The 17,224-nt window shown below is 41.1% G+C and overlaps 1 protein-coding gene across 1 annotated transcript in view; it reads left to right on the forward strand.

Annotated features, from left to right (window-relative positions):
• The first annotated feature begins 397 nt into the window (after positions 1-397).
• Positions 398-17,224, forward strand: part of LOC121552074 (fidgetin-like) — a 43,620-nt gene continuing 26,793 nt past the window's right edge. The window contains exons 1-2 of the mRNA XM_041864769.2: positions 398-546; positions 1,363-1,399. Of these exons, the coding sequence (XP_041720703.1) occupies positions 1,375-1,399 (25 nt within the window). The 5' untranslated portion in view covers positions 398-546; positions 1,363-1,374. The remainder of the gene's footprint in view (positions 547-1,362; positions 1,400-17,224) is intronic.

Below are 17,224 nucleotides of genomic sequence, written 5' to 3' on the forward strand. Positions count from 1 at the left end.
CTGGGTTTTTCATGCTCATCAGCTTCCCCTGTGTATCAAGAATGGTCCACCACCCAAAGGACATCCAGCCAACTTGAGACAATTGTGGGAAGCATTGAGTCAACATGGGCCAGCATCCCTGTAGAGTCCATGCCCAGACGAATTGAGGCTGTTCTGAGGGCAAAAGGGTGCAATTCAATATTAGGAATATTTTGTACACTCAGAGTATATTCCATGTGAAATGTAGCCTATAGTTCATAATAAAAAGCAAAGCAATTCTCCAATGTAAACGCAACCTAAAATTGTCACATCTATGGAAGGAAGGGCTTTGAATTGGCCTCCTCCGACAGAATACATGCGCAGTGCGCCTCCATGCTGCCTTCTGTAGAGCAGCTGTCCAGGGTTTGGAATTCCAACATGGCAGAGGCTGTGGTCAGTCTTCCTCTCACTAACTTGGAATGGTTTCAAATCGCAAGCAGTCGCGCTTAACCCGAGCACCCATTCATCAAGCATATCCACTGGATCGATGTTACTATAATCTCTGAAGCTACCCTGTCATATATACAGGTAAGAGTTAATGTGTCTCTATTTTAGATATGAACAATTAAAAAGAAGCGAGGCTGCAATACGCAAGAGTAAGCGCTTTTTGTGGTATACCCCTTGAAACGTTCTCACGCATCACGCATCATGCAGCGTAGGACCTATCCAACTATAATATATTAAAAATGTATATATAGGCATTGTCAAATGCGAAAGTCGACTATAGCTACTGCGAGGATGTGAAGTTTATGGCACGGCTGAGAATCACTCAGGCGTTCGAGCAATTAATGATTTAAGAATCAATCATTTTAATGAGAAAGTGACGAGGGCGATACAAATTGTTGCCAAGTAACTTTCAAGTGAAAACATTATGATAATCTGAAGATACACTTGGTGCGATAACTGGTGGCAGGTGGCTAATAAATACGTTGTCATTGCGCTCTTCATGGTAACAATTGGCTGTTTGTAGTATATTTTAAAAGTAATGGGACAACATCATTCATGCTGCTTTAGCCGCTTCCCCTAATGGGGTTGCAAGAAAATGTGTTTTTATATCGTCGTAGGGAGCGTCAGCAAGGAACAAGGAGTACTGATCTAGGCTTAACATTCATGGTCATGTGTTTTGCCTTTCTCTTCACATGTTATCCAAGAGCTTTTGTTGTTTTTTATTTCTTCTTAGTTATATGCATGTAGGTTAAAATGAATACCTGACGAAAGGACCCACGTTTCAAGGCAGTGAAATTCGATAGCTTAAAGGAAAAGTGCCTGTAATGAGAAGCAACCTTTGGAATTCCTCCTCGTGAAAATTCAGATTCTGCTGTTTTCCTTTCCCCTTGTTTTTAGGCGTAAGAAGACATGATCACTAGCACCAGTATTTATGGTACGTGGGACTATTTAATGTATTGATTCATTATAACTGGGAGAGTTTTCCCGGTGCGTTTATGTTGTGTATGCATGGCTCATCTTAATGTTGAAAAGTTAAACATTGAGGTTGCAATTGCAGCAATAGTTTGTTATAGAAATACCAATAATAGGTTAGTAACAATAGTTTGTTAAATGCACATAGCTGGTTGTGAATAGCATGTTTACCATGTGGATGCATTTTATTTGAGATATGCTGTACTGTGCTATTTTAGTAGAGTATATTGATTCAAAACTAAAAGTTAACTACTACTAATAATGATAATAATAACAATAGTTACTGTATAGCATATTACTGCCACTAGCCTAATAATGATAATAATGATAGTTAGGCTATTATCAGTTTTACATGGTCAAGAACAAGTTAGTGCGTAACTTCAGTCTTTTGCATTCAAATTTCGGTTCACACACTGTACATATTATTTATTTTTGCATGTGTATGAAATGTATGTATTGTCATATTTTATGCGTCAATTTATCTTTACCAGACGGGATCTGCTTCCCCTATCTGCATTAACTAAATGTTTAGTGGTGGTTTTAGCATAAACATAATGTAAAAGTAGTATTTGGGAATGGGAGACCAGCTCCCATGTCATTGGGGAAGTGATTGCTAGATGAGGGATTTCTTCCATGTATGTTATAAGCTCTAATGTATTTTCTCTCTACTGTTTTGCCTGTCTCCGATGTTCAGAAATTCAACCAATATATTAGACCATTGGCATTAGCTCCAAATTGCACTGTCATGCATCCAGTCGAGTCCAGGGGCATTTACGACGTTCATATAGACTTTTCTTATGAGCATGAAAGTGTATGGGGCATTAACTCTGTTTGTGTAGTGAAATGAATGGGTAAGTGGCCCGTCATGTTTCGACCTATGCATGTTTTATTTATCAGATATTACTTTGTATATGCCATTTATGCTATGGAGTTAATACATTGAAGTAATTTGATACCAGTAAATAACATGCCACTTTAATGGGTTCAGTCTGCCTTTACAGACAGCAAAAGAGTAGAGCTAGAATAACAATTTTTGTGAACATTCAGTAAAGCTGTGTATTGTAAAGTAGACCAATGTGTGAGTTAATCAATAAGGACAATGATCAGCAGCCCAACTCCCACATTCTAAAGTGCTGTCCTTTTACTTTCACTTTTCAACATTATGGGAAACTTTGCTCATTCTTTATTTTAATATCAGAACATTCACATTCAACATTTTCACATTATTTGTCTCCATCAGAATTGGTTACCCTCTTTCTATAGCCTACAGGGGCACATATTATGACCCGTTGCAGTCCACAGCCCACCCCACAAGTGTTAGCAGTTGTTCGGGGTGATAAATAGATTTACTACAGATTCGTACTTAACATTATAATATTGACACATAAGAAATTCAGTTTCAGAACTTCCCCACTGGGCACAGACGTCAGTTCAACGTCTAGTTTTGATTTACATTTGGTTGAGTTTTCAACTAACGTGAATTCATCATGAAATCAACAAAAAATGTCACCATGTCAATGGATTGAGGTTAAAAGTTGGGTGAAAAAAATACGAAATGGCCTTAAGTTGATTCAACGTCATCACATAGATTTCTTTGGTTGAAATGACATGGAAACGACGTTGATTCAACCAGTGTTTACCCATTGGGTCTTGTTTAGCTGTATGAAGTTTTGATCCTCAAATTGAACACTTATTTTCTCAATACAAAAATCCAACATATTTTTGTTCACACATCTCATTTTAATTTATATGCGAGGGAATTAAATAATTAACAGAGAGCTGAAGTGTGTTTTCATTCCTCTTCAGTAAAATGTACATCACAACCACTAAAATCAAATCAAAGTTTATTGGTTGCATACACAAGTTTGCAGGTGTTATAGCAGGTGCAGTGAAATACTTGCAGCATTGAAGGTCACCAAGAACACAGTGGCCTCTATCCTTCTTAAATGGAAGAAGTTTGGAACCACCAAGACTCTTCCTAGAGCTGGTCGCCCGGCCAAACCGAGCAATCGGGGGGGAAGGACCTTGGTCAGGGAGGTGACCAAGAACCTGATGGTCACTCTGACAGAGCTCCAGAATTCCTCTGTGGTGATTGGAGAACCTTCAAGAAGACAACAATCTCTGCAGCACTCCACCAATCAGGCCTTTATGGTAGTAGAGTGGCCAGACGGAAGCCACTCCTCAGTAAAAGGCACATGACAGCCCGCTTGGAGTTTCTGATTATTTTCAGAATGCACTGTACGTACACAGTGAGTAAACAACAGTATATAAAAAATAATATGAGGTGACCAGCATTCAATGACTACACTGAGTGTACAAAACATTAAGAAAACCTTCCTAATATTGAGTTGCACCCCCTTTTGCCCTCAGCACAGCCTCAATTCGTAAGGGCATGGACTCTACAAAGTGTCGAAAGCGTTCCAAAGGGATGCTGGCCGATGTTGACTCCAATGCTTCCCACAGTTGTGTGAAGTTAACTGGATGTCCTTTGGTTATTGGACCATTATTGATACACACGGAAACTGTTGAGCGTGAAAAACCCAGCAGCATTGCAGTTCTTGACACACTCAAACCGGTTTGCCTGGCATCTACTACCATACCCCATTCAAAGGCAATTCAATATTTTGTCTTGACCATTCACCCTCTGATTGGCACACAATCTATCTCTCAATTTACTCAAGGCTTAAAAATCCTTATTTCGCTTGTCTCTTTCCCTTCATCTACACTGATTGAAGTGGACTGAACAAGTGACATCAATTAGGGATCATGTTCCTAATGTTTTGTACACTCAGTGTATATACATGGGGCATTAGTCTCAAGATGCAGGGTAGAGTACCGGGCAGGTAGCCGGCTAGTGATGTCTGAAGACCTAGAGATATCAAAGCTGTTTTTCACTCTCTTGGTCCCGGCTTTGATGCATTTGCCTAATAGAAGGTAGCAGAGTGAACAGACCGTGGGTCAGATTCTTGATGATCTTTTTTGCCTTCCTTTGACACCGAGTGCTGTAAAGGTCATGGAGGGCAGGCAGGGTGCCCCCGGTGATGCGTTGGGCTGTCCGCACCACCCTCTGGAGAGCCATGCGGTTGAGGGTGGTGCAGTTGCCATACCAGGCGGTGATGCAGTCCAACAGAATGCTCTCAATGGTGCATCTGTAAAAGTTTGTGATGGTCTTCGTGGCTAGCCATCTGAGGTTGTAGAGGTGCTGTTATGCCTTCTTCACCACGGTGTCGGTGTGGTGGGACCATTTCAGTTCCTTGGTAATGTGCACACCAAGGAACTTGATGCTTTTGACCCTCTCCACTGTGGCCCCGTCAATGTGGATGGGGGCGTGCTCCCTCTTCTGGCTCCTGTAGTCCACAATCAGGTCCTTTGTTTTTCTGACATTGAGGGAGTGGTTATTTTCCTGGCACCACTCCGCCAGGACTCTAACCTCCTCCCTGTAGGTTGTCTCGTCGTTGTTGGAGTGTTTTGCTGTAATGTGTTTTCATAAAAGCGGACATGATCATACATGTGTTTTAAGGCACTTTGTTTGTATTTCTCAGTGCTTTTTCACATGCCTGATGGTTTTAGGTGAAACTAACTAATTGCATTCAGCACTCACTCTCAAGATGTTGCTGTGTGGTTTAAAAACATAATGCTTTTTGAAATACATGAACATCTTACATTTTAGATATAGTTATGAGTACAGTATTCTTAACTTTAGTTATTAGCAGCTGATGATACAATAGATAAGAATAGAGAACATGGACCTAGTCCCGTTAGCGACCATGTCCTAACGTAGCGCCGGGTCCATAGGCTGCTCATAGGTGATTTTCTTTAGTCGTGATTTAACCTTTTGGCTTCTCCAGTGTGTGTGGTAAATACCCTGACAGCTCTATTTATTCGTCATTTGGTTGCACTTCTGATTGCAATCTAAGCTGTGTGGTTGACATGGATCCTCATCTTGGATTTTGTGGGGGGCTTGATGACAGATGCTGACCCCTCCCCTTTTCACCACCCTCTTCGCCTGATGCCTGGCATGTTGACATGTTAGCAGAGTACTTACAGGCAAATACTGTTGCTTGATATATCATAGGTTTTGATAATGTGACTACACTCTACTACAGACTTGTTGCAATTGTTTTTCATTGCATCCACATTTCTTGTAACACCCTTCATAATTGTTGGTTTTATATTGGGAAATACAGTATGTAATTGCTGCAATTAGGCAAACAAATATTTTTGAAACATATAATTAATGGCTTAATCATAAATAATCCGAATGTAATGTACATGCACACACTCCTAAATAGTTTAAATATACATATTACCATCTGCTTTTTGAATTGATTAAACAAATGGATGTAATTTTAGTTGTTTCTTGTTTAACTTTTTTTTGTTTAACTTTTTTCCTACAATACAACTATATACATTGTATACAGTATGCATAGGAATCATATACCTACAGTTAATAGTGCTGCTGTTAAAAGAGGAGTGAATCCAGAGAACATCTTTGAAGTCCTAAAAAGGGTTAAGCTGATAAAGCTGTAAGATAGGACATGCATTTGATCTGAATGCTGCTGACCATTTATAGTACAATACAATTCAAATTGTTCTCTTCAGCAACCCTTGAGTGAAGAACATAGGCTATATATGCATTCTGGATGGTATACGATACGATACCACCGCATTTTCTTCTTATTGGAGCAACAAGTCCTCGCAAAACATAAAAGTCACAGAGACTAATGATACACTACATTACCAAAAGTATGTGGACACCTGCTCGTCGAATATCTCATTCCAAAATCATGGGCATTAATGTGAAGTTGGTCCCCCCTTTGCTGCTATAACAGCCTCCACTCTTCTGGGAAGGCTTTCCACTAGAACATTGCTGTGGGGACTTGCTTCCATTCAGCCACAAGAGCATTAGAGAGGTCGGGCACTGATATTGGGCGATTAGGCCTGACTCGCAGCCGGCATTCCAATTTATCCCAAAGGTGTTCGATGGGGTTGACGTCAGGGCTCTGTGCAGGCCAGTCAAGTTCTTCCACGCCGATCTCGACAAACCATTTCTGTATGGACCTCGCTTTGTGCATGGGGGCATTGTCATGCTGAAACAGGAAAGGGCCTTCCCCAAACTGTCGCCACAAAGTTGGAAGCACAGAATCATCTAGAATGTCATTGTATGCTGTAGCGTTAATATTCCCCTTCACTGGAACTAAGGGGCTTAGCCCAAACCATGAAAAACAGCCCAAGACCATTATTCCTCCTCAAACAAACATTACAGTTGTCATTGGGGCTAAGCCCCTTAGTTGGAGCAGGTAATGTTCTCCTGGCATCCGCCAATCCCTGATTAGTCCGTCGGACTGCCAGATGATGAAGCATGATTCATCATTCCAGAGAAGGCGTTTCCACTGCTCCAGAGTCCAATGGCGGCGAGCTTTACACCACTCCAGCCGCAATTGGCATTGCGCATGGTGATCTTAGGCTTGTGTGTGGCTGCTCGGCCATGGAAATCAATTTCATGAAGCTCCCGACGAACAGTTCTTGTGTGGCCCACCGCTTCGCGGCTGAGCCGTTTTTGCTCCTAGACTTTTCCACTTCACAATAACAGCACTTACAGTTGACCGGGGCAGCTATAGCAGGGCAGAAATTTGATGAACTGACTTGTTGGAAAGGTGGCATCCTATGACGGTGCCACGTTGAGTCATTGAGCTCTTCAGTAATGCCATTCTACTGCCAATGTTTGTCTATGGAGATTGCATGGCTTTGTTCTCGATTTTATACACCTGTCAGCAATTGGTGTGGCTGAAATAATGAAATCCACTAATTTGTAGGGGTGTCCACATACTTTTCTATATATAGTGTATTTCAATTCCTATCCCCTCTCAGTAAATGGAATGAAATAAACCTCAACATTCACTGGTCAAACGTTTGTTTTTTAGACAATATTTGTGTTAATCTTCACTCTAGCATTTTCATAACCAACATCATATATTATGATTTATCATACATACTGTATATGTATACGCTTTTATAAGTAATGTAGTTGTATCGTAGAATATATGTGTTTTGAAGATATGAATTCCACCATGTCAGATCCTAGGGATCCCAACCTGTCCTTCAGTAAATCATTAGCAGAGAGAGGTAGCGTCAACATCTGAAGTAGAGTCCAGGGCCATAACATACAGTGCCTTCAGAAAGCATTCATACCACTTGACTTATTCCACATTTTGTTGTGTTACAGCCTGAATTTAAAATAAAATCTCACCCATCTACACACAATCCCCCATAATGACAAAGTGATTTATTTTTTATTTTTATGTTTGCTAATTTATTGAAAATGAAATACATTAAAAATAATTTACATAACTATTCACACCCCTTTGCTATGAAACTCCAAATTGAGCTAAGGTGCATCCAATTTACTTTGATCATCCTTGAGATGTCATTACAACTTGATTGGAGTCCACCTATGGCCAATTCAATTGTTTGGACATGATTTATAAAGAAAGGGATTTTGGGGATGGGGGAGGGTCTATTAGAAGTTAGTAGGGCTCTTTTTTATTTTCTCAGAAGCACTGAATTAGGTAGGAGGATTTAGAAATGTTGTAAACCGTGATTGACCACACACTCCAGCACAGTAGGTGGCGGCATGCACCTTTAACGTTGGTTTGCGGACCGCCATTATATCATAGAAGAAGAAGAAGTCAGAGCAAAAACTATACTATGAAGTCCAAGGAACTGTCCTTAGATCTCTGAGATAGAATAGTGATGAGGCATATATCTGGGGAAGGACATAAAACAATTTATAGGGTGTTGAAAGTTTTCAAGAGCAGAGTGGTCTCCATCATTGGGAAATGGGAAAAATATGGAACTACCCAAACTCTGCCTAGAGCTGGCCGTCTGACCAAACTGAGCAACCGGGCAAGAAGGACCTTGGATAGGGAGGTGACCAAGAACCCAATGACCACTCTGAAAGAACTACAGAGTCCCTTGGCTGGGAGATGGGAGAACCTGCCAGAAGGACAACAGACTCTACAGCATTTCACCAATCTGGGCTTTATGGGAGAGTGGCCAGACGGAAGCCACTCCTGAGAAAAAGGCACATGACAGTACGCCTGGAGTTTGATCTGATGAGACATACATTTAACTCTTTGGCCTGAATGCAAAGTACTATGTGTGGAGAAAAACAGTTACAGCTCAGCACCCATCTAACACCATCACTACCGTGAAGCATGGTGGTGGGAGCATCATGCTATTGGGATGCTTTTCAGCGGCGGGACTGGGAGACTGGTAGGGATAGAGGGAACAATGAATGGAGCCAAATACAGGCAAATCCTTAATGAGAACCTGCTTTAGAGTGCAAACAAACCTTAGACTGGGGGGCGAAGATTTATGTTCCAACAGGACAATGACCCCAAGCATACAGCCAAAGCAACGCTGGAATGGCTTCAGAACAAGAATGTGAAAGTCCTTGAGTAGGCCAGCCAAAGCCCAGACTTGAATCCCCTTGAAAATCTATAGAAAGACTTGAAGATTGCTGTTCATTGCCGCTCCCCATCTAACTTAATGGGAGAAAATCCCCAAATCCAGATGTGCAAAGCTGATACAGACGTACCCAAGACAACTCAAAGCATAATGAAGTAGTGGATTTTAACATTGTCTGTAGATAGCATACCTTCCTCCCTCCCTCAGCGAGCTACAGTAAAGGGTGTGTTATGATAAGTGAGGGCTAGAATTGGCTTCAGTGGAAGATGTGACCAGAGCCATTTCTTGTGGGATGGTGTGAATGAATAAGACTGACAGTTTGTATTGTCCTCTAATGGTGACAATTAAAGCAAGCTTGTGACTAACTTAAGTTACTTCTGTGTAAACACCTCCTGGGAGGTCTGTGGGGCTGTTGTAAATTGATGAAACACTCATCCGTTCAGACAGATACATTTGTCAGTAACTGTAACAAATCCCATTCAGTCTCTCCCATCTCAATTCTAGACAAAGCCGTGCGCAAATGAAATCAGTGCAGGCTTGTCATCTTTAAGCAAAAATGTTAAGTGTTGTCTTTCGTGCTTTTCATCTGAAAAGCGAGGGAGACCCCAAGGGAGTGAGACATGCAAATAGAACAAATCCCATCTCTTCTCAATGCAGCATTCCCCCTTTCCTCTCCAATGCCCCTCTCTCTCTCTCTTTCTCTCCCTCTCTCTGTCTCTTTCGTCTCCCTCATGGCAGCTTGCTATGTTATCTTTGTATGTTTCTCGGTGCGCTGACAATTCCTCCAGTGATCTAAGTTGGGTTGCTTTAGAAAGTGGAAGCAGCTGTCTGTTGCTATACTGAGAGACGTGTGTGCTCCACTGCAAAGATGAAGGACCATGTATCCTTGACATCCTCCCCCCCTCCTCCCCTCCCACCCCCTATACCATGTCATTTAGACACAGGGACTGTCGGCTCACTGTTTTTTTCTTTTCTTTTCTGACTGACAGCATATAGCATAGACATTTTATAAAATGCATGTGTGTCCATTACCTGTTGCTTGTGGTAGTGGTATTAATTTGAGTTTAAAAAGCGCTAAGATCATTTCCGTCCGTCTCTTGAAGCCCTTGTCTTTAAGAGGTTTAACCTCAACTAACATATCTGCTTGACATTTACTGTACATGTTGTAGAAAGAGCAGCGTTTTTCAAACACTTGCTTTATTCAATCTTTCTGAAGATTACAGTTAGGATTTGACTGTTGTGTTTAGTGTATTTAGAGCCAGATTACCTCTAACCTTACCTTCACCTTAACCCTAGCCATCACCCTTAAAACCATAATCAGTGGATATAGAAAATAGTAAAATAATGAACATTTGCACTTAACATTGTAATATGCATCCTTCGAGAGAATAGTAAAAAATACTATGTTTTTAGGCATGATACCAGGTAGCAGTCAACCCATAAATTGTTTGACTGACCAACATGTTAGTCTGCATATCCTCATCCATCCTTTTAAATAAATCTTACTGTTGCATAGTGCATTGAGCTTACTTAGTGATAACCTAAAATACTTTCAAAATTCATACAGCAAGGGTGGTTAATTCAGGCCATGTATGTCATACAGGTAATTCAAAATGATTTAAATGGAGTGTAACTCTGTGTTTAAATCCATTTTCTTGCCATTTGAAACAATGGTTTTGTTTCATCTCCTTTACATAATCCTCTCTGCACTCATAAAGAGTGGAGGCAGCTCAGAGCCTGTTGGGGATTGGCTAGAATAGACAATCCCCAGGTGTACAAAACTAGGTTTAGTAGTAATGCTTTAAATCTGGATTTGTAGAAGATTCATGTGCATTCATAGATTTTATTCAGTAATTATCATACCCCCAGTGGCAGCAAGAGAGACATTTGCCTAAATCACTGATGTCCTCATTACACTGTTTACATTTTAATTAGATTTGCTAAACTTTTGATTTCTAATGGCCATAATGATCTTTAGTTCAAGGGAGGTGGAGGCTCCATGCTGATCATACAGTTATACTGCACTGCTAGGAGGAGCCTTTTTCTGTTGACACCTCACCATGCTAGGAAATAGTTTGGTCTTTTACGTGTTTGTGAGGATATAAACAAATACCTTTTGCAGGTTTAATCACTGACCCCTTAGCAAGACTACCTGCTTCAAATGTCAGTTTTATGCCTCCCATAGAGTACTCTTATCAACATGTTTAGGCTAGGGGAATGATTGTGAAATTGTTACCATATCGAAAAAATTTAAAGAAGTTTGATATTTTGAAATAACAGTAAATTGTTTTGCACTTGCATGGACATGTATAGGTTGCTGAATGTGGATCCTTAAAGCAGATCTTGCCATGTGAGGTTGCCTATTGTACAGAAGGAAATGTCAGACACTCGAGGATTCTATTCAAAACATTCTACAATTTCATGATTTTCAAACATCAGAGACACTTAGAAATTGTTGAAGTTCATCATTCTGTTCTTGTACGTAGCTTATCATTGAACAACCTTGAAAAGAGAGGCACTTTTTCCTGCTGCAAGGTGTTTCCTTGCATAATGCTGTTAGAGTTTTCTATAGCGATTGAAGCACCTCACAAGAGAATAAGCGAAAACGCAATATGTTACTGTATTGAAATTCCACTTGTCTTCTCACAAAGCACGTGTCTAATCTTTCGAGCGAGGCCACCATCCTTGGTAGCTTCCAAGCTCATGCATTCAACAAGTCTGGAACAGAACACATACTCGACTCGATTCTGGTCAAAGCTTATAATTAACATTTAGTCTCTTTTCAGAGCTAGGGTAAATCTAAACTCACACAATAGTTGACATAATTTTATTTACAATAATATCCTCCATCCTTTGAATGTGAAATGTGAGTGTTTGAAATTCATTGTATTATTCAAAGTTCATATTATCTTCTCTTCATCTTAGTCAACTTTGTGTTGAATTGCAAATGGAAATTTGGAAGGAGTCTACTGTAATTCAGCCTCCATAACCATAAAAATGCCAGGTTGATTTATTTTGATTAGAGATTTTACGACAAAAGGCATCAGTAGCTATGTGTAATGCTTCTTACTGACTATATTAGAATAGATTCGCATAATGACACCATAGTTTTGTAATTACTGTATTGAAATTAGTGTCTCAATAAAGATCTACATGAATATTCAAGAGACCAGGCATGCGTTTGTGTGAATCTGAAAGTCAATGTTTTGGCTCCATTTCTGTCTTGGAAATTCCTTCTGGAATGATGAATAGAGTCATCACGTTGACTGGTTAATAGTCTCAAATTGATATTTTGATGTTCCACTAAAGATCACATAAAAGAAGTCAGATCTTAATTAGGAAGATGATCATAGGGAGATGCTTGCTATCAGGGGTGCTCGATAACTTCCCAATGATTCATTCATCCTCGGCGGAGCCGTGTGGCTGACAGGTTGGCTGGGTGCCAGGGACTGGCAGAGATAACCTTGAGTGCCTGGGAGAGACTGGGTCTGAGGCCTGTCTGCAGGAGAGGAGAGCCGGTGAGGGGAGAAGAGAGGAGAGGGGCTGGTACACTACCATGGAGGTTTAAGGCGCAGGCTGCAGCGGGCAGGCTGAGTGTGTCTGCAGTTTCACAGTGATGTGATGATATCAACCACTGCAGGGGTGAGTGAGTGCTACTGGCCCTGGCGGGGGCAGGGGAGCTGCTGCTAATGATGCTACGTAGTGTGATTATCTCATCCTGCCTTCTGCACTTAGAGCATGGCGCTGGGCTCTTTAAATGGCCAGGGGACATACTGCAGACAACCCTGGTTCATCCTAGGCTTTCAGGGAACATTTCATACATCCTGTTTTTCCTTTAGACTTTAGACTTAGTTCAATCCCATAAAGCACTAGGAGATGTATGCTTGTGTCTAAAGTTATAGAGTGTTTTTCAGATGAATAGATGAGCACAGCGAACAAAGTGGTTTATTGCTCACATTGTTTTCATAGGTAGAAAAGCACAGCAGAACAGTTTTGCATGAGCAAATGAAAAGCTGCCTACTTGTTGCCTGTTGATTGATATTGTTTATTTGGTCGACCAACAGCAGCAATATATTACTGGACAGTATAATTATCATCCCCAGAGGACTGGACATATTTTTTAAAGATGTTGCAAACCACCTCCTTCTTACCAATCACCTTCTTCACCCCGTTTAAATTACCCTATTTTTAGCGACAAAAGTACAATCAGTTTGGTTTCAAATTAGCTTGAAAGTTTCCAGAAAGTTCATTTGAGTTTCTACACAATACTGTTGCACAGTGATATTTGTTTGTATATGTATATAATTAATAATCTCCCACTTTGACACTGAAATGTATTGTGCAATATAACATCTTTAACCCTGTCAATGTCCTATGGTTAGATTGTGTGGACTAGGTGTGGATAGACTCAAAGCCAATGTTTATGATCAGATTTGAACAGTTCTTAGTAATACCAGGTGTATGGGGTCTTTGTCTCTCTCAGACAGACTAGTAGAGTATCCCATGTCTGTTATAGACAGATCACCATGGAAAGGCTTGTTTTGTGTGTGGCCTATTTGAGGGCCCCTCTTAGTGTCCACATGGAATTAGATTAATTTAAACCTGGAGAAAAAAAAGAGTCCTCATAAAGAGTTCAGCATCATCCTGGAGCTTTATGAGGGTTGACACTTCTTCTGTGTTCATTATCAGGAAATCACCTCAGGGAGTAGTGTTGACTTTGCATGGTCTAAAATAGCTGTTACAGAGCACTGTTCCATGCTCTCTGGTTCACTTAGATTCCGGGGCTCGGGGGAGGGAGGTGGAAATACCCAATCAACGTTTTGCTGAGAAATCTTAAACATTGTTTTAATTCTCTCTCTTTCGAAAAGGGAATCAAGTCTGCTAAAGCCTATATTGGCGGTCTATCCCTCTGAAGTATGTTCTGTGTTCCAACCTTTATTCTAGTTAAGTTGGTGCCTGGAGGAAAGTATGCACTCTGAGTAGACTAGGGGACAAACTAATGCCCCCTTTTGGAGTGTAGTTACCCATATGTGACCCATATGTGGATTCGGTCCTATGTAGCAACATACATTTTTTTTTTTTTTTTACATGGGATAAAAATTGAGACAAATGCTAGAACATTGTATATCATATACTGCAGTTGAGGAACAATTGGAAAGTAATTCTGCTTTGAAAGTTGATTAACTTCTAACCTCACTTTTGAGAAAATGGCCCGTGAATGTTTTGGTACACCTACTGGAGAGCTCTTCCTTGTCTACACCCATTCAGCATCATTCACATCCTCTTAAGACTTAACCCCACCCATCTCTTGAAGGATTCACAGTGTAGTAAACAACCAAAGATTTAAAGACTAAAAGATTAGTAAAAATACACTTGATCTAGTCCTTGGCCTATATCCTAATCTGACTTTGGTGCAGGTCATGTTGTTCTTCACATTACCGTCTCTGGTAAAGACACACTATATCAAATAAAATAAATGTTTATTTGTCACATGCACAGCATACAGAAGGTGTAAATGGTACAGTGAAATGGTTACTTGCATAGTGGAGTCTTTTGTTTAGACATATAGCTAGCTAGCTAAACAATTAACCATAATCCCAACTCTAATGCTGCGTTCAAAACAACTGGGAACTCGAAAATCTCTGACTTCCGACTTCAGTGCGTTCAAAACAACTGGGAACTCGGAAATCTCAAACTTCTGACTTCAGTGCGTTCAAAACAACTGGGAACTCTGAAAAAAAAACTAGCTCCGACTGGGAAAAATCTATTTGAACGGTCATCCAACTCATAATTCCAACTCAGGAACTTGGACCTCTTTCTAAAGCTCCGACTTTCCGACCTGAAGATCACTGACGTCATGATTTGAGTTCCCAAATCGTGGCAATACTACCATGCATGAATCTGCAGGTAACTAAAGCTAACAAACTAGGTTCAATGTTCGCTAGCTAGCTAACATAAGGCTATAACTAGCAATGCAAATGTCTTTCTGAGATACAAATAATATTACTACACAGATCATACATGTAACGTTAGCTAGCGAGCCAGCCAGCGAACGTTAGCTAGCTAGCTAACAGTGCGCTTTAACTTGCAATGAAAATGACTTTCTGACAAAATTAGAAACTTGTAGCTAGACTCTTACCCGTATACATGGATGAACGTTTCTCCCTCTCTGTCATGGATGCCATGGTTTCCCTTAGTTTGAAGATGTAATCCAGAGACAGGTGTTTTATACAACAGCCTTCTATGTTCTCTTTTGGACTCTCTACGCATTTGGCAATCATCTCTCTGCTTCCACTGGGTATTCCACTGATTTCAAAACTCGGTCAACTTCTTCTGTGACAACGACACCGTTTCTTCCCCACCAATGTCATCAGAAGACTCTACAATGTCTGGATCAATGAAAATGTTCTTACCTAAATCAGGGATTTCCTCATTGTCTGATTGATTTTCAGAATCAGAAAGAGTCCGCATGGCACGGTCGTCCTCCGGAAAGTAGTCCAGCAAAACCTTTTCAGTTCTTCAAGATATCTTTCAAACAAAGCCGCAGTAGAAAGGATTATTCACACATACTGAGCAGCTCATGTTATAGACAGAAGCTGCAACTCCCGTACGGACATCGCCATGCGTCCTCCGAAACACGACCCTGCCAAGCTGCACTGCTTCTTGACACACTGCCCACTTAACCCGGAAGCCAGCCGCACCAATGTGTGGGAGGAAACACCGTACAACTGGCGACCAAAGTCAGCGTGCATGCGCCCAGCCGCCACAAGGAGTCGCTAGAGCGCGATGGGACAAGGACATCCCAGCCAGCCAAACCCTCCCCTAACCCGGAAAAATAAAAAATATAAACGTTATAATGCCTCTCCTGTGAAGTAGTGACGTGCAACATACACCTAGCTTCTTGAAACGAGTCACATATTATACTGACCTCATGTACTCTGATTTGTTCATATTCTGTGTTTAATCAAAAGGAGCAACATGGCAGATATTGAGACTGGTTGGTTGACTAATCAGCTGATTACTGTAACTGACCAGTTGTCAGTGCTTTGCACCCAAAAGTCATCAGTACATATTGCTATACCAAAAAGCTAGCTTCCAATCCGGGGGCTTTCTTTGTCTTTAAATGTAACATATAAATGTAACAAAGGAAAGAAAAGTGTTAAAATTAGGTAGTAAAACAGGAATCCGTCATCTAAGGGAGGTTCTTACACAAGCACCATTTATAGCCAAAATATCATAATGTTAATATTAATGGAACATTATTCGATTTTTATCAGCACACTTGGCACATGTAGATATAGCCCTATGTCAAACCCTGACTGCATCTGCTCTCCCACATCTTCCACCATATCCCCAGAGCCTTCAGCCAGCCCTGTTGTTTCCATTATTCATTCCAAAAGTTTCATGTAGTATGGGAGCCTAGGGGGGGTGATTTTTGGGGGGGAGTCTGACAAAATGTATGTAGAGCAAAGTCACCGCTTTATGCAAAATATGCTCTGCCTTGGGAGGCAGTGGTCTCATGTAGGAGGTGCGAGTGCTTGGACAGGGGATGAGGCATGCATGGTGGCAGCCTGTGTGTGCCTGTCAGTCTGTCACCCAGACCTAATGTTCCTCCCTAGAGGTACCTGAGGGAGTCCCGACCAGCACCCAGTCTGCCTCAGCTGCCGGCCATTCGGTGACAATGGTTTCCCACAGAGAGGGGAAGTGTCATTGTATGTAGGTAAACTAGTGACATATGACTGGAAACATGCAGTTCGTAGACACTTGGGCTGAAAGTAAAGTAGTCTTGCTTCTTTGCCTTCTCCCTCTTTCTCCCTCTCTATACTGGACTAGAGAGAAAAAAACATCAAGCTCCACAACCTTGGTGGAATACATTGACAAAGTCAAAGATATGAATAAAAAGGATGCAAATCATTTGGCATAAAATAGGCATACTATATGTAGAAGGTTGTGTACCTTTTTGAAAGGCCTTTGCTAATAATTGCAAACGAGTGAAGATTTTGTGCGTAGGGCTTCAGGCAACTTTTCTAGGTCAGAAGTCATGGAGGTCAGTGTTACACTCCCAGCAGCCTCAGTTCAACCCTAGCTCTGGAAATAGAACATGCAACGTCATTGAGCCAGAAGGGATGTGGATTCCAGACCTCAGTGGCCAGAGGCTGCACATGTGGAATCTGCTCATGTATTTGACGTAAGTGTTTGAAACTTGGAATGCTCCCAGTTGGTTGTTGTCATTTCATGAATACCCAAATGAACAGCTCGGTGATAGCCTTGCGCAAAGCATTCACGTATTCTAGAGACTTTCTGTTGACTATTCATC

The sequence above is a fragment of the Coregonus clupeaformis genome, chromosome 4, assembly GCF_020615455.1.
Source record: "Coregonus clupeaformis isolate EN_2021a chromosome 4, ASM2061545v1, whole genome shotgun sequence".
NCBI lineage: Eukaryota > Metazoa > Chordata > Actinopteri > Salmoniformes > Salmonidae > Coregonus > Coregonus clupeaformis.